This window comes from Tupaia chinensis, unplaced genomic scaffold (assembly GCF_000334495.1).
Source record: "Tupaia chinensis unplaced genomic scaffold, TupChi_1.0 Scaffold000248_1, whole genome shotgun sequence".
Classification (NCBI taxonomy): Eukaryota; Metazoa; Chordata; class Mammalia; order Scandentia; family Tupaiidae; genus Tupaia; species Tupaia belangeri.
The window spans coordinates 1,810,062-1,831,894 of record NW_006159726.1 but is presented as its reverse complement, the minus strand read 5'-3'; the positions used below and the strand labels follow the sequence as shown (position 1 = coordinate 1,831,894).

General features: G+C 41.3%; 1 protein-coding gene across 1 annotated transcript in view; it reads left to right on the top strand.

Moving 5' to 3' along the window:
* The window catches only part of MAOA (monoamine oxidase A), a 70,994-nt gene extending 69,654 nt beyond the window's left edge, over positions 1-1,340 (top strand). Inside the window, exons 13-15 of the mRNA XM_006148866.3 lie at positions 518-629; positions 832-894; positions 1,080-1,340. Of these exons, the coding sequence (XP_006148928.2) occupies positions 518-629; positions 832-894; positions 1,080-1,226 (322 nt within the window). The 3' untranslated portion in view covers positions 1,227-1,340. The remainder of the gene's footprint in view (positions 1-517; positions 630-831; positions 895-1,079) is intronic.
* Positions 1,341-21,833: the final 20,493 nt, after the last annotated feature.

Below are 21,833 nucleotides of genomic sequence, written 5' to 3'. Positions count from 1 at the left end.
ACCGCCCCAAAAAAAAAAAACCTCAAAAAAAAAAAAAAAAAAAAAAAGAAGATGGACCCATATAATCCCTCAGGTCTTTCCTCTGCCAGAAATGATAGTTAATGTCCCTGTCTTGTCACTCACCCCTACAGTTCCTACAGGCACACTGGGAATGGGATCTACAGTTATTTGTGATATCATGAAGAATGTACTCCCTGGAAAGACAGTGTAGAGAGCAGAATGGAACTGCAAACAGGAAGCACACAGCAAAAACACCTGATTGTGGATTGAAAGCATGTTCTTAGATTCCAGCTCTTGCTGGCTTAGAAAAGTTCAATATCACCTTTAGTTACTAGGATCTGACAGCCTGATTCTCCCTGGCTCTTCAAGTACAAGAAACCAGGAGTACTCTTTCATCTAGGGCTGAATCCCATCGGGGTTTCCTTGTCCTCTTTGGAATAAATGTGGGTAGCAACTGGCTTTTTTACCCTCAGTGCCTTCCTAGGTAACTCTGTGTGACCTCTTTGTCCTCTTAAAGGGTGATTCGTCAGTCCGTTGGGAGGATTTACTTTGCTGGCACAGAGACAGCCACACACTGGAGTGGATACATGGAAGGGGCAGTGGAGGCAGGTGAACGCGGGGCTAGAGAGGTAAGGAAGGAAGTAGAGGCACTCTCCCTCCTAAGTCACAGCAGCATTTTTGGCATCTACTTCTTTTAGCTCTTGAGCCTGGTAGAATTTGTACGTCCACTCCTCTGCCCCTCTCTCATATGCTCATCTATGGCCAGCAGGGCCTCGAATCTGTTGAAACTATACAATGTGATTTCATGATACTGTGGTCACTGTCTTTCAGATCTTGAATGCTCTAGGGAAGGTGACTGAAAAAGATATCCTCATTCAAGAACCAGAGTCAAAAGTAAGTTTGATGGCTCCATCTCCATAGACCATTGACAGTGCATAAAACACATCTCCCTTCTAATAGCCTCTGATTGAAGGGTGCAACTATCCAGGGGATACCCATGCACTAATTTTACTGATATATTTTGTTGCCCCTGATTAGCCCAATAGTTTTCCATTAATGATCTGTGTTTATTCATCTAGGATGTTCCATCAGTCGAAATCACCACCACCTTCTGGGAGAGACACCTGCCTTCTGTGCCTGGCCTGCTGAAGATCATCGGGTTGACCACATCAGTATCTGCTGTGTGTATTGTCATGTATAAGTGCAAGCTTCTTGCACATGCCTGAGGTTCCATCTTCATGCTTTGTGCTCACACTTTCCCAGCATCATCAGGAGGAAAATCTTACCAACTTAAAGGCTGTGTCATGAGGCCGTATTAAAATGCACTGAGTTTAAAGTCCCTCAGTTTAGTCTGGGTCAGTGTTATCATAAAAAGAATCTAAAGAATCACCTAGTTAATTTCAGTACGATCACAACAGAAAGAATCACCTAGTTAATTTCAGTACGATCAAACTCTATCTTATTTCTTTGTGTAGACTAACTCATGTTGATTGCTAGAATAAAATCTGTGATCTCTTTTATTTCAAAAAGTTGAAGTGCTCATAATTCCTAGGTCCTCTTTTTCTTCCATTTGATGCAAAATACCTGATGATTTCAGAAATAAACCATTTGACTTTTTCTCTGTAGAGGTGGAGTAGTAGGTTAGGGCCCAGCCTGTGACTGCCCTTTTTCTGTCCCTAGGCAGTGGTGGAGTGTTGGTACACAGCCCAGAAGCTCACAGCTTCCTGGACTGAGTGGCTCTTTATTTTGACCAGGAAATAATAAATGGAAGCAGTGGAGGGTGGGATGCATGCCCTCAGACCAGGACAGGGACATCTTTGTGGGCTGCTGCCTTGGGAATTTCCTGACCATCTCTAATTCCTCTGAATTTTCTAGGCATCTAATCTCACAACAGTGGCTTATCATATGTTTTCCTCTTTCACTTCTTAAGGATGAGAATGTTTACTGATCTATAATCCTCCAACTGACTTGCTAAGATGTGTGTGCAGCTCCCCGGATAAGCAGAATAAGACAGTGGTAGTAGAACAGTCCCCCAGGAGGCTGTGACACTGACTGCAGTGGGCATATACACTCTTCCTCCTGGAGGAAGGTGGCTAGACTTCGCTCAGTCTTTGTCAGTTACAACATTCTATGCCAGCTTTAGGAAAGCAGTATTTTTTTTGTTTGTTTTTGGTCAGGCAGCCCCTGGCTATTTGAAGGCCCCTGAGAGATGGTTTTCTTTTCTCCTATGACCATAGAATTAGATCTTTTAACTATGTCTTCAATATGGCTGCCTTTGCATAAATATTAGCAGGCCAGTTTCTGTCAAATAAATTCTGAAACACACGTGATAAATCTGTTATTTGCTGAGACTGAGATACAGAAAAGAAATTAGGACTCTATATTTTAACCTCGCTTGCTTTATTCTGTTTTACAAAGGCATGAAATTGAGTGATTTGATAGATGAGTACTGAGTTCTCTATCTTAGGAGTAACAGTATTCTCCCTCTTGTCTTTCACATTGTAAAAACTACCAGGTTTTTTAAAGCTCCTTCCAAAAGTTGTGGCCTTAAAATACTTCTTTATTAAAAATATAAATAGATTTTTATTTAAGGACAATTAATAAACTTGGATTGCCAGAGAAAACCATCTGATCCAAGTTTATAACAGGATTAATTTATAAAGCCTAATGTAAGTCACTGGACTCTGGTGTGAGGGCTTAAGGTCTTCTAGAGTTTTACCCAACTGAAAAACAAAGAGCTGGATTTTTTTGCTGCCTTTTACCTTGTAATTCCAATTCGTTTTAGCTATCTTAAGAATATTGGTAATGTCTTAAATTTGCCCCAGTACATTGGGAGTTGCCATGTATTATAGAAATCTCATCCCTAATCTATTACAGTTGTTTCTATCCACGTACTGATTAATCCAGTCCTGACACACCTCTTGGGAAATGCTGATTTAAATTCCTCAACTGGCAACAGTTTTAATTGTAATCAGGCTGTAAACATATGTAAGTGTTGATAGTGAAGGACTCCTGAGTATGCGATTTATCCTGTTCTTTTTCTGTCCCTAGGCAGTGGTGGAGTGTTGGTACACAGCCCAGAAGCTCACAGCTTCCTGGACTGAGTGGCTCTTTATTTTGACCAGGAAATAATAAATGGAAGCAGTGGAGGGTGGGATGCATGCCCTCAGACCAGGACAGGGACATCTTTGTGGGCTGCTGCCTTGGGAATTTCCTGACCATCTCTAATTCCTCTGAATTTTCTAGGCATCTAATCTCACAACAGTGGCTTATCATATGTTTTCCTCTTTCACTTCTTAAGGATGAGAATGTTTACTGATCTATAATCCTCCAACTGACTTGCTAAGATGTGTGTGCAGCTCCCCGGATAAGCAGAATAAGACAGTGGTAGTAGAACAGTCCCCCAGGAGGCTGTGACACTGACTGCAGTGGGCATATACACTCTTCCTCCTGGAGGAAGGTGGCTAGACTTCGCTCAGTCTTTGTCAGTTACAACATTCTATGCCAGCTTTAGGAAAGCAGTATTTTTTTTGTTTGTTTTTGGTCAGGCAGCCCCTGGCTATTTGAAGGCCCCTGAGAGATGGTTTTCTTTTCTCCTATGACCATAGAATTAGATCTTTTAACTATGTCTTCAATATGGCTGCCTTTGCATAAATATTAGCAGGCCAGTTTCTGTCAAATAAATTCTGAAACACACGTGATAAATCTGTTATTTGCTGAGACTGAGATACAGAAAAGAAATTAGGACTCTATATTTTAACCTCGCTTGCTTTATTCTGTTTTACAAAGGCATGAAATTGAGTGATTTGATAGATGAGTACTGAGTTCTCTATCTTAGGAGTAACAGTATTCTCCCTCTTGTCTTTCACATTGTAAAAACTACCAGGTTTTTTAAAGCTCCTTCCAAAAGTTGTGGCCTTAAAATACTTCTTTATTAAAAATATAAATAGATTTTTATTTAAGGACAATTAATAAACTTGGATTGCCAGAGAAAACCATCTGATCCAAGTTTATAACAGGATTAATTTATAAAGCCTAATGTAAGTCACTGGACTCTGGTGTGAGGGCTTAAGGTCTTCTAGAGTTTTACCCAACTGAAAAACAAAGAGCTGGATTTTTTTGCTGCCTTTTACCTTGTAATTCCAATTCGTTTTAGCTATCTTAAGAATATTGGTAATGTCTTAAATTTGCCCCAGTACATTGGGAGTTGCCATGTATTATAGAAATCTCATCCCTAATCTATTACAGTTGTTTCTATCCACGTACTGATTAATCCAGTCCTGACACACCTCTTGGGAAATGCTGATTTAAATTCCTCAACTGGCAACAGTTTTAATTGTAATCAGGCTGTAAACATATGTAAGTGTTGATAGTGAAGGACTCCTGAGTATGCGATTTATCCTGTTCTCCAGCTTCTTAGAAAACCAATTAATTTATCCTAATTATATCAAATGTATTAAGCTACAGATTGGGTATCAAAATGAATGTCAGTCCAGATGTGCCTAGACATGAAATTGAAACTGAGAATTCCCAACATATATGAAGTTGCCTAAAAGAAGATAACATAATCTTTTATCCAAACGAAAGTCATTTTAAGAGGCCGATAGAGCCTGGCCCTGTTAAGGCATCCACTTCACAGTTCTGAAGGCTGAGTTGACTCCATAGTTAGGTTGAGAATTAGGTTTAAAAAGTTTATCTGTTTGTCACAGGTTTTAAATAAGGTCTCATTCTCCACTGAAGAAAAAAATATTAAAGGAACTACATTTAGTTTGATTGTGACCTTGATGCCTAACGTTCCGCATCTGAAGTTTGCCCTGTGCTACCTGTGGGAGTATGCACACATGTGTGTTTTGCCAATGACGTAAGATTTTTGCCTGTGTGATATCGTTTTGTTTGTTAATAAAGTGCACTATCACCCCTGATTCAGACTGGGCTCTTCTATTCAGTTGATGGTTCCAGCCAAAAAGTGAAGTGGCTTCTCAGAGCAAGAAGTCACAGTAGTGTACTGTCTGGGGAGGATAGCCTTGAAAAAGTCACTTGCTGTTGACTCTACCTTCTCAAAGTTAGATTTGACTCCCATGTGTTATTAAGGTTTCCTGGAAACTGATGGAATGCTAGAATAGTCTGCCTGACTGGGCCATAGGTGTGTATTCTGATCCAAGATTTCTCACCTAATTAGCTTACAATACCTTGAGCAAATCACTTTGATTCTCTGCCTCAGTCTCCCCATCTGGATAAGGGTAGGTTGCAGTAGATGGCTTCTAAGCACTCTTTTCATGGCAGCATTATGTTACCTATACATTTTATTGCCAGCACTATTATTCTTTTTTTTTTCTTTTTCTTTTTCTTTTTCTTTTTTTTTTTTTTTGGAGAGGTTTTTGCTATAGGGCGCGTGCACTCACCAGACAGACAGAAAGAGACAGAGAGATAGAAAGTGAGAAATCACTCCCCAGAGGGGATGGCCACGCCGCAATCCCTTCTCCTCCATTCTCCTCTCGGGATCTTGGGCACACACGCACATGCTCCCAGTGTGAGTTTAAGCCACCGGGTTTGGGACTCAAACCGCAGTCGACTACGTGGGAGTCCAGTGACATAGCCATTACGCTAACTGCTGGCCCCCCACTTCTATCATTCTTGACTATGGGTATAGCAAGGGCAAGACACAGCCTTTCTGTCTCACTCCTTGTCGTAGATTGGATCCCTGGAAACAGACTGAGATGAAGAGTCAGGGAAGAGTTGGCTGGATACAACTTTCAGGAAATAAACTGAGCTGAATAAGGAATACAAGATTGGGAGGAGGAGAATCAACCTCAGTGCAATTGCAACTGAGTCAACAGGTCCTGAGAAGGCCCTTCAGAGTTGTCCCTCATTGAGGCAAGGAGGTTTGGCCTCAGACTCTTCATCAGCCATCCTTTGGGAGGGGGTGTTACCTTGGGTACAGCAGGTGCTAGGGCAATTTCTAGTGAAGAACTGCAGCCATGAACTGAGGGCAGTCTGTATTCTCAGCAACTGGGAGATCCAGAGTGGGGGACCGCATCTTCTGTACTCCCCACAATCCCATGTAAAAGGCATCGTGGGCTTTGGAGCTTTGGTTTCATAGATAGGATGAAGCAATTTCTGTGAACCTATTAAGTAAGGGACCTGTCAGGTAAGAGAGCTGTTTTAGAAGGTTCATTTCTGCAGTTTTTCTATATGGAAGAAAAAATTAAGAATTGGAAGGGACCTGGGAAATGATTCAAACTCTCTCAGTGAAGGAGTCCCATCTAGGATTACTAACAGAAAGATCAAAGGACAGAAAGATGCATTTATAAACAGGAGTCCTAAACGCCAGTGTCTTCAGGAATCAGACAGCTAAAAATGCATAGCTACAGGCATGAGGCACTAGAGAGTAGTGAGGACAGTGACTGACCTAGGAAGTATGTGCCCTTCTGAAGAACACTTATATATCCCCCCCTCCGAGAGATTTTTGCTATAGGGCATGTGTGCTTGGAGGACAGACAGAGATAGAGCAAGAAATCACCCCCAGGGGGGATGGGCCTGCCGCTGTCTCTTCCATTCTCCTCTTGGGATTTTGGGCATGCACACACACATGTGTGTGGTGTGAGTTTTAAGTTGCTAGATCTGGGATTTGAATCACAGTTTGCTACATGGAAGTCCAGTGATGTGACCATTATGCCATCTGCTTGTCCCAGGAACATTTGTATTTAATAATTCCTTTAAAATATTGTTAACCAAAACACATTTGAAAGCTTGTCCTCAAGTCTCCGATAAATAAAGTTTGGTTTTATATCACTTGAGAGGTAAGTTCTTGGATGCCTTGGATTTTTCTGGGAAATGAGTTCCAAGACTGACAACCATTCTGTAAAACTACCTGAAGTGTGTAAGAGAGACCTAGGCTGGAAAGGCAAAAAAGCAGGGAAAACAGAAACAAACAAAAAGATCTCTTAGGCCAGAAATCTCCTTCAACAAATAACCCTTCCTAAAAATAAGGAGAAAAAAAATAGAGTGGCAAGACATTTGTGAGACCCAGGAATGGTTTATTACCTGTTGATAATAACATGTAATAGTATTCTTGACTGGTCCAATGTGTATTTCATGTTGGGTAAATTCTCTTCATAAGCCAAATGATGTATAACGATCAAATGTATAAAAAAAATAATAAAAGAAAAAAGAAATTACCCTTCCTCCAGCTCAGTCCAGCCTAGCCTAGCCCAGCCCAGCCCAGCTCATGGCAATGTTTATCTCCTGCCGTGTCAATGCCATGTTTGCAGTGCTAGGCTTTATTGGAAAAATTGCATAATCCACTGTGAAAAGAAATGACTGCTCTTCTGTCAACATCTAATCTGTTCTGACTCTGATATATTTTAAGTAAACAGGATATCACTATTGAATGGATTGATTTTTTACAACTATGTTGTTCTCTTTACACCAAGGTGGCAGTAAAAATGCAAGGCGTGTCCCTTAGCCTAAAGGAGCTGACTGAGACCCTGAAGGAAGAGAACAAAAGAGAGCAAAGTGATAGGTAATTAGAAACAGTTCTCTTTCCTCCATTGGAGCTCAGGGTTTGTTCTCTTCAGAGTTCAAAGGCAAAGCAAATCTCAAAGTGACAGCTGATATGGACTGGTTGTCTTGATCTGGAGCCAGGTAGCTTTGGTGGCCTCAAGTGAAAAAGTTAGCTTGAGAGAACTTGCTGTTCCAAGGTGGGCAGTGGGCCCTTCAAACAAGACCCTATCCTAGCCCCTCCTTGTTAAAGTTTTGCCAGAGGGCATGTTAACTTTTCAGAGAAACAGTGAAAGTGAGAAAGCACTTCCATGGAGAAGGGTCATACAGCAACCCCTCCTCCTCCATCTCTCCCTTCTGTTAGGATTGTGGGCATACACACACACACGCACACACACACACACACACACACACACACACACACACACATATGCCCAGTATGTTTTTCTAGCTGCTGGGCCCAGGACTTGAAGTGTGCAGTCGGCCATGTGGGGTGGGATCCAGCTGCCTTTTTTTTTTTCCCTAATAATTATTTAACTTTATTTATTTTAATTTGACGAGGGTGTGTCTGTGTGGGTGGAGGGGAGAGAGAGGGAGAGAGAGAAAGAGAAAGTGACAAAGCAAGTCACCAGGTTCAGGACTCAAACTGCGGGAGTCCAGCGCCCTTAACCACCATTCCACCTGCCGGTTGTGAGGAGGCCCAGGGCTCATTGTGATCCAGCTGCTTTGATCACCACACCTCAGACTGACCTGCAAGATTCCCTTTACTGGGCATGAGACTATTCCTTTATACTCCTTTACAGTCCCAGCTCCTTAGGATCCAGATTTGCCTATTAATAGGCCTCAGATGTTTTCCATGAGCTTCTGGGATCTACATGATTGAAATAAAAGTGGAGTGGAGTGGTGGGGGTGTATGATGAGCGGATAGGGCAGGGGACAAGGAAACAGAGAATGGTGGTGGGGATGGAGGGACGGTTGCTTAAAAGTCCACAGAGCAGCACAGAGATGAGAATCTAAGAATCTTGGTGAATAGGGCACTCCTATTTACATGCCCTTAGTTGTCCACTGTCCAAAATCCTGAGAGGAAAATGGAAGAGAAGAGATTGTGGCCTGGCCATCCCCCCCCACCCCGAGGAGTGATCTCCTGCTCTCTGTCGCTTTGTCTTTCTCTGTCTCTCCGGTGAATGCACACACTCCACAGCAAAAATCTCTCCAAAAAAACAAACAAAACAAAACAAAAAAAAACACAAAGAAAGTAACAAATTCAGCAAGTTGTGAAGATCATTAGTGCCACTTCCTTCTTTTAACATTTACGTATTTATTTATCTAGTTATTTGTTGTGATTTTCTTTTCTTTCTTTTTCTTAGAGAGATTTTTTGCTATTAAAGTGCATGCACTCACTGAGAGACAAAGCTTAAGGATTTTTAGCAACTATGATTCATTATCTTCCAGCCCCCTGGCCCAGAAGGCTGCTTGAATTTGTTTTAAAAGGGTGCCATCTTCTGGCCAAACACTGTTGTTTCCTTCCAGTGGAAATTTTGAAGTATTCAAGGACAGTTTCCTTCTTGGAGAGACTAAGAGGTGTCACCTACACCCAGAATTTCCACCAAACACATTTGTTCAAGTTCTCTGACTTTCTTATCAGCTGTCAAAACATAGGTCAAAACATTAATATCTAACATTCACAACCTTTCCTCTGCCCTAATCTCTAAGGATGATTTTTTGTTGTTGTTAGAACCACTTGGTTCTTTATAGGATAACTGAGGAACAGGTGAAGAGGAAAATAGATGGAAAGTGAGGGAGACAGAATTGTTTTTACCTTACAAAGGGCAAGGAAGTAATCTGGAAAAAGCAGGGGAGGGGGGGGACAGAAAAAGAAGAGAAAATTCCAGAAAGGTAGGTTGGAGCTGGAGAGTGAAGTTGGAGGGCAGAAGAGCTTTTTATTTTTATTTATTTATTTATTTACTTATTATTCATACATTAAATAGCTATACATCATTTAGATTGTGAAGAGACTTTACCCAGCATGATATACACCTCAGTCCAGCTCAGTTGAGACCACCATACACATCCTCATCAACAGATAATAAACCTTATCTGTGTCCCTCGAGTGTCTTACCTCTCCATTTTCCCCCCAAATTTTCTATACTCTTTCTCTCTCACACTGTCTTTCCACTTTGTCTCTAGTGTCCATTACAATTTTTAATACTTTTATGTTCTCTAGTCTTTTGGTCTCTACCATAGAGTGTGGACAGTCGCACTTATATGTTAACTGGAGACATACAATGTCTCTTTCATAGCCTGACTTGCTTCACTCAGCAACAAATCTTCCGTATTCGTCCACTTTCTATCAAATTCCAGGGCTTGTTGTTTTTTATGGCTGAATAGTGTTCCATGGAGTATATGTGCTACAATTTTTCAATCCATTCATCTGTTTGTGGATATTTGGGTTGGTTCTATGTCTTAGCAATCATGAATAATGCTGCAATGAAAATAGTTGTGCAAGTGCTTTTCTGACTGAGTGCATGCCTATCTTTTGGGTAGATACCCAGGAATGGAATTGCTGAATCATATGGTAGTTCTATTGGTAGGTCTTTGAGGAATCTCCGTATGATTCTCCACAGTGGCTGTACTAATTTACATTCCCACCAACAGTGTAGGAGAGTTCCCTTTTCTCCACAGCCTCATCAGCACTTATCATTATTGTTTTAATTTTAGCCATTCTGACTGGGATTAGAGGGTATCTCAGTGTGGTTTTGATTTGCATTTCCCTTATGATGAGTGATGTTGAACACTTTTTTATATACTTTTTGCCATTCATACATCTTCCTTAGAAAGTTGTCTGTTCAGCTCATTTGCCCATTTTTAATTCAGTTGATCATTTTTTTTTCAGGCAAGCTGTCTGAGTCCCCTGTATGTTCTTATCAGTCCCTTGGGGAACTATTGCCTGTGCTTTGGGAGTCTTTCTTTAGAAGACTTTGCCTACCCCAAAGCCTCTCAGAGTTTCCCCAGTGTTTTCCACCAGTAGTTTTATAGTTTGTGCTCTTAGGTTTAGATCTTTGATCTGCTTTGAGTTCATTTTTGATAATGGTGACCGATAGGGGTTCAGATTCATCTTTCTGCAGGTGGATACTCAGCTTTTCCAACACCATTTGCTAAAGAGGTTTCCCTTTTTCCACTGGATTGACTAGTACCCTTTGTCAAAGATTAGTTGGCTGTATGTTTTTTGGGCTTATTTATGGAGTCTCTACTCTGTTCCATTGGTACTCATGTGCATGTCTATTTTTTGTGCCAGTACCATGCTGTTTTGATGATCACAGCTTTGTAATATATTTGGGGGTTAGGAAGTGAGATGCCACCTCCTCCTGTCTTCTTGTGCAGGTTGGCTTTAGCAAAATGGGGTCTTTTATAGTTCCAGACAAATTCTATGATTGTCTTTTCTAGATCTGTGAATAAGAAGTTATTTAACTAGATTCTTGGCAAAAAAAATTTAGAAGACCAATTTGTGAGGATAAACTCCATTTGTAAGGGCAAACACGAATCGCAGGTAGCCCTGGAGCTGAGGAGAAGCTTTGATTTTTGGTAAAATTTTGCGAGTCCACAGCTTTCTGATCAATCTTGTGCTGCTCTGAAATCTTGTATTTCTCCTTCTCTATGTCAAAGATCTCACCTTCCTGGTGTCTGGGCTTCTGCAGTTTCTTTTTCTTGAAGTAAGCATTGGTAAGGTGCTTTGGGGTTTTTACTTTGCTAATATCAATTTTCATGGAGGTGATGACAAATTTATGGTGTGTTCTATGCAGTGGAACTTGACTGAGAACCAACAGACCAGTTACAAATAGCAAGCCACTGCTCAGCTGCTTCAGGAAAACCACTGTCTTGCCTCTGTGGTGTCCAATGAGGATGATCAGAATGGTCCCAGGAGTGATGCTGGCTCGCAGCTTTCTCACATGCTGAGAGAAGGGTTTTTTTGCTGTGGCTCAACAGCTTTCAAGGCACATCTTCAGTAGGATAACACCTAGGCATATTGCACAGTTTAACCACCCGGGTACTGCCATTCTTGTCTACACCAACTAGTTTTGTGACAGTCGCAAGAACCTTCTTTTTCTTTTCAATCCTGGATTTAGTGGCCGAGTATTTCCTCTTGTATATAGCCTTCCTGGAATACATGACAGACCGGGCGTATCTGCCGATGCCCCAGACTAGGATGGGGTTTCAGCTGCAATGGGGCTTCCCCTTCTTGGGATTTTTAGCCTTTGGGTCACTCTTTTTAACCTTGCCACTGGCATCAGCCTTCTTGGCTTCAGGTTTCTTCTCCTTAGTATCCTGCTTTGCAGCTTTTTCACTTGCCATCTTGTATAGTGGGGCAGAGCAAGAATGTCTTTTTGTAATTTTATAGGGATTGCATTAAACATGTATATTAATTTGGGTAGGATTGCCATTTTGATTATATTGATTCTGCCAATCCAGGAACATGGGATGTCCTTCTACTTTTTAGTGTCCTTTTCAATTTCCTTTTTAAGGTTTTCATTGTAGAGGTCTTTGACTTCATTGGTTAATGTTATTCCTAAGTATCTTATACTTGTGGCTATGGTAAATGGAATTACATTCTTCAGTTCTGTCTCTGTATATAGAAATGCTATAGATTTTTGTAAGTTAATTTTGTATCCTGCCACTTTACTGTATGCATTATTACTTCAAGAAGTTCTTTCATGGATACTATTAGGTCTTCTATGTATACAATAATGTCATCTGCAAACAGAGAGAATTTGCTCTTCCTTCCCTATTGGAATGCCTTTTATTTCCTTCTCTTGTCTGATCGCATTGGATGGAACTTCCAGTACTATTTAGAAGCTTCCTTGACAGCCTAGGAAATCAGAAAGTGAGGACGGTCTTTAGGAAATTTGGCTAGGAGTCATGTGGTATGATAAAGATCTACATTGCTCTTCAAGCTCTGGGAGTAAAAATTACATGTCTTATAGACACTGTATTGTGCTAGGACTACCTTAGAGATTCCTGAAGCACTTGGGTTTGTTTTGGGCTGTACTAATTTAGAAAACATACAGTTAGATATCTTGAATGCGGCCAGAGACCTGTGGGTTTAGGATTCTACCCTCTGTAAATCAAAATCTAAGCTGGTTAATTGTGTACCCTTGGCCAGAAATCACTGCATTTATCTGAAAATTAGATTTATTGGGTTGCTGGAAAAAAATACATCATGACTTTCCCAACAATCCAATACATTAAGAGAATGAACAAAGACCATAGACCATCATATCACATCAACCAGCAAATATGAGAGATGACGATTAGGAGGTCCTTGATGGGACAAACAAGATAGCAGGTATTAGATGGACCTTGTATTTATACTGTGTAGAGAAGGCCAGAGTATGCATTTGAAAGACAAATTCACTGGGAGATGGGGATCAATTCAGACAGGTCAAAGGGGATGAAAGCAAATCAACTTCTCTCATATGCATGGGCTATATAAGTGTCCATTTGCCCCCATAACAATTTAATACAAATTTGCTGTACCCAAGCAGACAAGCCCATGGCCTACTCTGGAGGTGGCTGGATCCCACATGACTAACTGCCTGTTTCAAGTCCCAGACCCAGTGACTCAAGAAAAGGACGGAGAGCTGAAAGGAGGGAGAGATGGAGGAAAAGAGATTATGGTGTGACCACATCCTATTTGGGAGGTGCTTTCTCACTTTCTCTCCTTCTTTGTTGCTCTCTAGTGAGTGTATGCACCTTCTAGAAAAATTTAAGACAAAAAAAAACCAAAACCCTACAAGCTTATTAACTTACAGTTCTGGAGGTCAAAAGCTTGAAATGAGCCTTATGAAACTAAAATGAAGGCATCAGCAATGGTACTGGAGGCTCTAGGAAAGAATGTGTTCCTTGCCTCTTCTAGCTAGGTTGTTTTCAAGTCAACTCTTTCAAGGCAGAGAACTGATTGAAATTGGCAGAGTTCCTGAAGGTGTGTGAGGTGGAGATCTTGATGAGCAAAGTGTTAGCCTTGAGAAATAATTTGTTTTTGTTGGTTCACAGCTTTTTATCCAAGAAACAAGTATTTCCTGGGACAAGAAAATTATTGTGATTGGTTCCTGTCTTGTTCAGCTCAGGGGCAGGAAACTATGTTGTTTCAGTTTCTTACACTTAACACACAACTGGGATACTATACTTACCATTCCTACATGTACATCTGATTTATTAGTCCAAAGAAATTTCTCTAGAAACAGATTCTTTGACCCTCCTTTGTTTGAGAGCATAAATGTTGTAAGTTCATGTTTTTGGAGCCAGTTAGGCCAGTTTTTTTTTTTTTTTTTTTTTTTGGTTTTTTTCCTATGGGTTACGTACGCTCGCCAGAAAGACAGAGAGGGACAGAAAGCAAGAAATCACCCCCAGGAGGGGATGACCATGCCGCAATCCCTTCTCCTCCATTCTCCTCTCGGGATCCTGGGCATGCACGCACTCACGCCTGGCTGGGACTTGAACCATGGTCGGCCATGTGGGAGTCCAGTGTCCTAACCACCATGCCACCTGCTGGCCCCCAGGTGATCTTTTAAAAATGCAAATATGTTCCTGTCAGCCCAGGCTCCAGTCCCTTCAGTAACTTCTCACTATGGATGTGATCCACCATGCATGGCTCCCGCACCCTTATATGCTCTATACCCTATCTGCTTCCCTGTTCTTACCATGAGCCACTCCTCTCTCCCTCAGAACCTTCCAGCCATCTAGTTCTTCTCAAAAATCCTCAGACATATCAGGCTTTTTCTGTCTCTGCTCCTTTTTCTAGACGGTTTTTCTCTCCATTCTTCACTTAGCTAAATCCCTTGATCACTGATGAAATATCACTTCTTCAGAGATGCATTTCATGGCAACCCACTCCTCACATTTAACTCTTTTTCTTAAGTTCCTATTACTGCTTTTATTTTTCCTCCATAAAGATTTAGACAACACATTTGTCAAAATTATTGTTTAATGTCTTGCTAGCTCGTAGGCCCTACCACAAATGGATAGCGTATGTGCAGAGAGAGAGTCATCAGCCCTCCAGACAGAGGGATAGTGCCTTGGATGGCTGCAGTACCCGCTTGCTCACTTCCAGGCATGCAGTGTCCTCATCCATTTGCCCAGTATGCCACACAGATGCAATCACTTTTTTCTGTGTGAGATGATGTGAAAAAAGGTTGGCAAGCACTGCCTTAAGCCAGTATTCTTGGGATAGAGATATAAGCAAGCAAGAATCAAGGATACTTGATATTTAGGTTTTACTAGGAAATGTCATTTGCATGAGAAAAACTAAAATCCACTGTTCTTTCCCAGGACCACAGTTTCACGTGGTGCCCAGTATCATCATGGTAATGACATAGCTTCAAACGTATCCAACCACAAATTCAAGTTTGCTGCACTTTAATTACTTTACTTCCATTGTAACATGGCTTCAAAAGAAGGAATTTAAATGAGCCAATTAGTAACCGGAGGTCAGTCTGGAAGAAATAATTGACAGGACCAGTCTTTAGATCTCACTAGGGCTCCTTGGATTTCAATTGGAATCCAAGAGAGAAGCATTTATTCATTATTTATTTCATTCGATCATTTGTGACATGACCAGTCTCTAGGGAAAGCTGGATATATAGCTGAAATACAAAATTAACAAATTAAAATTAACAAGCACAGAAAGGAAAAAAAAAATCCAGTCTTGTTTCAGCTCACTCCAAAGGCTAAGACTGACATTGGTCACATACAGGAAGGGTGCCCCTGGCTTTGCAGTCAGACCAACCTTTTCTTCTACCCCCTCAACCACCACACATGAATTCATGGTAGAACTTTCTGCTTAGGTAAAGACTAAAGATGGTATTGGGACAATACAAGGGCTGTTTGGCATCAGGTGAGCACGTTTGAGCACTTATCAGAGAACATCCTCCATGGATTAGTGTCTAGAAAAATGGTTCTGCATGACCAATCCGTCTGAATCAAGCAGAAGGGCCCATGCCTGGCATATTGGCCTGTCCTGGGGCAGAGGCAACATGGTGAATTGGCCAGGGTGAGTAAAGGTAAACAATAGCCTCAGTGATCAAGGAGTGTTCAGGGTAGAAGGTGAGCTTGCCACACAAGGGGTCCAGCCATCCTCAGTTTAGGTTTCAAGCAAACAGATCCAGGATGTCTCAGGAAATGTGCCAGCAGCTAAGAATAGAAATATAAGGCAAGAAACACTGTCAAGCTCAGGCAAGAGAGGACTTGGGGACTGCTGATGGCTACTGGGCATGAACCCCAGTCTTGTCCCCTGGGGGAGACCCATCTCTGTGAATGAATGGGGTCTGGGACACAATCATAGGCCTGTGGTCTGCATTGGACACCTTGACCACCCTTTTTGCATCACAGCTACCCCTGGAGCAGGAATATGGCTGGGGGGGCGGGGGGGGCCCTGGCTGAATATGACTCTTCATATCCCTGCTGAGGACTGAGCCCATGAGTACATTCAGATTAATTAACCTGCACACAACTGTGACCAAGTCATTTTCCAGCCCCACCTGGACGCTGCTGCTCGACCCTGACCACCCATCTGGACCACACTACCAAGCCAGGTGTTTGGTGAGATTGGCATGGGGTTGGGGAAGAGTCACTGGACCTGGATGACTCTCTTCTCTTGGCCTCAAAGAAGGCAGTCCTGGAGCTGAGTTTTTAAAGACAATATGTAGCGGGACCAGCAGCTGGCATAATGGCTATGTTACTGGACTCCCATGTAGTCGACCGAGGTTTGAGTCCCGGGCCTGGTGACTTAAACTCACGCCGGGTGCATGTGCGTGTGTGCCCAAGATCCCAAGAGGAGAATGGAGGAGAAGCGATTGCACTGTGGTCATCCCCCCTGGGGGGTGATTTCTCGCTATCTGTCTCTCTGTCTCTCTCTGTCTTTCTGGCGAGTGCACACACCCTATAGCAAAAACCTCTCAAAAAAAAAAAAAAGAACATATAGAAATTCTTCAGATTGAAGGCAGAGGACACCTAAAGCAGAGGGTGTAGCACTGGTAGAAGTCCCAAAGGAGAGTTCTCAAGCTATTGTCTACTAGATGAACAAAGGCCTTCCCCTTATTCTAGTTTTCTCACCCATCCACTTTCTCATAGAGCCCTTTCAAATAAGGAACCCATCATTCCAAGGTCAAGCCATGGTAGACATCTTCCTAGAATGCCCCTGCTGACTCTTATGAAGCACTCAATGGACATATTTGTGACCCACTTCCTTCTATCAGCAGGATCTCAGAAAAGGAGGTCACCCACTGAGAGACAGTACTCTAGGAGGCCAAGGAATGTCAATAGAAAAAACTGACATTGAGGAGATGGGCAGAAAGAGGAGCCCAGAAGGTGATGAGAAAGAAGTCATTGACTCTTCAAACATCCTATAGTTACTTTGAGCTGGTGTTGACCAGAATTCCATCTTCAGAGTAGACTTGCTTCCTGAGTTGGCTACAGTTTGATGAAGCTCTTTCACTTTAGGGGGTGAGGTATGCCAGGAATCCACTTGGTGGGCCAAATGTGCTTTTAGAGATACCTCCCACCCCAATCCAGGAGGCTTTTTTAAATGCTAGAGTGTACATAGGTGCATGCACAAGAAAGAGAATCCACTGACAGGCCCTGGTCACACTTCGACATTTTTTCCTTCAATTATCCATCCCATCAGGATCTTTGACACACACATGCCTGGTGGGAAGCTGACAGGCTAGATTTAAATCCTGGTGGACCATGTGGGACCTGGCTTCTTCCGCATAGCGCCTAGGCACTTTGCTATGAGGGGATGGCCCAAGAGGCTTTTTGATCAGATATTTCAGAAAGCATGGTAAAATTAAATAGAATGGTTTCAGGCCTTGGTCTTGTAGAAGTCTCTCAAATGTTCTACCAACACAGCCATCAGCCTTCCCTGTGCCAACCTGCTCATCTCCTTTCTCCTCTTCCACTTACTGCTCACCCACTATCTCCTCATGTTTTGTTTTGTTCACTTCATACTTCCATGTATTGTTCAGTGTTGTCTCAAATCCTCTTAGAAGTAGCAGACAATGAGTAAATATGTACATACAGCAGCAGATTCTTTAACCAGGTGTCCAAACTCCAGGAATAAATAACAGAAATGTTTTAAAAGGATTTTTTTAAATTATTACTTATTTTTAAACATTAGGTTATTATAATTACTGAAAAGCTGGGAAAATGGAGGTGATAATGAATAATTACAGTAAAATCAAAATAGTCTGAGTACACATATTATGACGGTTCTTAAAAATATGTTTCTTTTCGGGATTTCATCTATTTGTCATTGAGCAAGTGTATATTGAACATTTCACATGTAGTGTTTTGGTGCCTCAAGGCTCATCCTCAGACTAGTCTCTATTTATATTCAATCCCATGGCTCCCCAAGTTATAGCACCAACCCCAGCCTGTCTCCTGAACTCCAATATATATAATCAACAGCCTATACTGACATCTTCATTCATATGTCCATAGATATCTAAGAGATATCTCTAGTTTATTATATTAGACCAAGCTACCAGAGTCTTTGAACAACCTATTCTCTTAGCCTCCTAAAATAGTCTCCTATTTCCACTCTGATTATATGACAGCCTGCTTTCCATGTGGCAAAATATGTCACAGGCTGGATTCCCCAGGAAGCAGAGTTGTTGATGGAGTTTTCCATGTAGGAAGTTCATTGAAGGGTGCTCTTGGGATCAACACTCATGAAGGAGTGAGGGATGCAGAATTGGGCAGAGAATAAAGTTGAACTCTGAAGTAATTGCAAAAAGGCTTCAGCTGATCCCATGAGGAGCTCTGGGATAGTACTTTGCACCTCCTTATTGCCCAGTCATTGAGTGTAGACTACCCCTAGAAAGAGGCATGACTTTGGGCCTTCAGGCTTCCTTCATTCCATAGAAAGTGACACTGCTATGAGCTGCCAGCCTCTCAACTTCCAACAGATGGGAGAACAAGTCTATCAGGGGGGAATCCACTACAAAGTCATTTTTGTAAACATTTGTCAGACTATCTACTTTCCTACCAGAAATCTTCCAGTGACTTCTCTTCACACTAAGAAGAAAAGTCAAAGCCTTTATTATGGCGCCTAAGAATTGTTCCATGATCTGGCCCCTGTCTAGTTCTTCAATGTCCTTTCCTACCACAAATTTTCTGCCACTGTTTCTCCTCCCATGCTGGCTCTTTTCTATTCTGTTAACACTCCAATCATACTCTTATCACTAGGCCTCGTACCTGCTATTTCTTATTTCTTCTGCATGGAATGGCCTTCCTCCAAATAGCATCATGGTTCATTCCTTTTCTTACTTCCAATCTCTGTTTAGTACAAGTCGCTTTCTCAGTTAAGGCCTAATCTGACCACTGAATTTATTATAGCCATCCCTTTATATCACATTATTCTCTATTCCCTTGACTTGCATATTTTTTCTTTTCTATTTTTATATTTAACCGAGTTTATTGAATGAAGGGTAGTTTCTAGAACTAGGTAGCATTCCTGACCAACATTGGTTCAGAATGCTCCTTACTTTTTCTTGATAAAATTTGTCTTCATTTCACAGTATATATTGTAGCATATATTTATTTATTTATTATCTACCTATTAGGATGTAAGTTCCATGAAGGAAGAGAGTTTCTATTTTGTTCACAACTATATTCCCAACCCCTAGAAGAACACTTGAATTAGAGAGGTCATTCAATATTTATTGAGTTATTGTTGAATGACTATCAGTTTTTAATTCATATAGATGAAATAAGCAAAAGACAATATCCAGAAGATATTGGGGCTAGATTGAGGGATAAGAGCAATAAAAATCTGTTTTGAAAATAGAATATCTACGCTTTGAAGATAGCAGTAATTCAGAATGTCCTAGATATTCTGGATAAATGATCTTATAGGGCTGGTCTAGGGAGTAGAAACAGTGAAGAGAACACCCACAGATTTATAGAAACTCCCATTTGGGTTTAAAGGCCATCTCTCCCTCTTACTGACTACAAGATCTTGCTTTATAACATCTCTAAGATTCAAACTTCTCATGTGTAAAGTGGGGGTAATGTCAGGATAAAATGAAATGATATACATTGTCTCACAAATAACGGTCAATGAAAGGTAGCAGTTGTTGTAATAATATGATGAATAATAAGCATGAATATTATCCAAAGATAGTCTTATGTAAAGGTCTTAAGATTTTGTCAAATGAGGTGGATTTTTTAGGACACTTTTGACTCTAACTGAAAATCTGTACTTGAATTTCATTTTGAATATGACCAGGTTTTCTGGAACGTGAATAGGCTGTAATCAGGGCGGTTCAGGGCTGTGGTTAGGATTTCTTTGTGACGTTTTTGGCCTTGGCCTTCTTTATATGGACCTAATCCTTGGCTTGAAAGTTAGATGGCTGCAGCAGTTATAACGGTCACATCTAGACACTTATAACATCCAGAGAAAGGACAGGAAAGGGAAAATATTTTATTTCATGTATCTGTTTTTTAAGAGTGTGGAACCCTTCCCTATAAGCTCGTTTACTCTAAAATGACTTCTTCTGGACATCAACTAAAGTTGCATAACATACCCAAGCTTAAGTCAACCAGTATGAAAGGGATGGGCACACCATAATTGCCTTAGACTAAGCAGTATCCATCTCTTGGGACTGAGAATGTGGCCAGCCTACCTTCCCTGAAGTATAGTGGTGAGTAAATAGCTGAAAAAAATCAAGATTCTGTTAGGAAAGATATGGAAGAATGGCTGTTGATTAAGTCTAATACCCAACATTCTGTCCTAGCTTGTGGCTCAAAAAGAGATGGTCATTGTGCCTCAACATTGCTAATCATTAGAGAAATGCAAATCAACCCCAATGAGATATAATCTCACTCCATTCAGAATGGCTATTACTAAAAAGATGAAAATGGGCCAGTTCCATGGCCTAGTGATTAAGGGAGCCAGATCACATATGGCCAACATAATCAGGGCTCTTCAGGGCTGTGGTTAGGATTTCTTTGTGACGTTTTTGGCCTTGGCCTTCTTTATATGGACCTAATCCTTGGCTTGAAAGTTAGATGGCTGCAGCAGTTATAACGGTCACATCTAGACACTTATAACATCCAGAGAAAGGACAGGAAAGGGAAAATATTTTATTTCATGTATCTGTTTTTTAAGAGTGTGGAACCCTTCCCTATAAGCTCGTTTACTCTAAAATGACTTCTTCTGGACATCAACTAAAGTTGCATAACATACCCAAGCTTAAGTCAACCAGTATGAAAGGGATGGGCACACCATAATTGCCTTAGACTAAGCAGTATCCATCTCTTGGGACTGAGAATGTGGCCAGCCTACCTTCCCTGAAGTATAGTGGTGAGTAAATAGCTGAAAAAAATCAAGATTCTGTTAGGAAAGATATGGAAGAATGGCTGTTGATTATGTCTAATACCCAACATTCTGTCCTAGCTTGTGGCTCAAAAAGAGATGGTCATTGTGCCTCAACATTGCTAATCATTAGAGAAATGCAAATCAACCCCAATGAGATATAATCTCACTCCATTCAGAATGGCTATTACTAAAAAGATGAAAATGGGCCAGTTCCATGGCCTAGTGATTAAGGGAGCCAGATCACATATGGCCAACAGTGCTTTGAATTCCGGCACTGCCAGCTTGAAAAACATATTGGGTGCATGTGTGTGCACGTCCCAAATCCCACAGCATGGCAAAATGGAAGAAAAGGGATTGTAGCATAATCACCCACCAATGGGAGGTACATTCTCCCTTTACCTCTCTCTCTGTCTCTTTCTTTCTCTCTGGTGAGCACAAATGCCCTCTGACAATGTTTAAAAAAAGAAAAATATGAACAAATGTTGGCAAGCATGTAGAGAAAGGCACTCTTTGACAATGTTGGTGGGGGTGTAAATTAGTACAGCCATTATGGAAAACAGCATGGAGGTTCCTCAAAAAACTAAAAAATAGAACTGCCATGTGATCCAGCAGTCCCACTACTGGGTATATATTGAAACCAGTTTGTCGTGAAGTTATTTTCACAACATTTATTGCTGTATTATTCACAATAGCCATGATATGGAATAAACCTAACTGTTCATCAACAGGTGAATGGATGTAGAAAATGTGATACACACACATACATAGTGGGATACAATTCAACCACTACAAAGAATGAATCTGAGTTTTTGAGGTAGCATGAGTGAGCCTGGAGGATATATTAAGTGAAATGAGCCAGGTTGGGCCAGCAGGTTGCAGTGGTTAGTATACTGGACTCCCACATGTCCAATTGCAGTTTGAGTCCTAGACCTTTTGACTTGCTTCCTCACTTTTCCTCTCT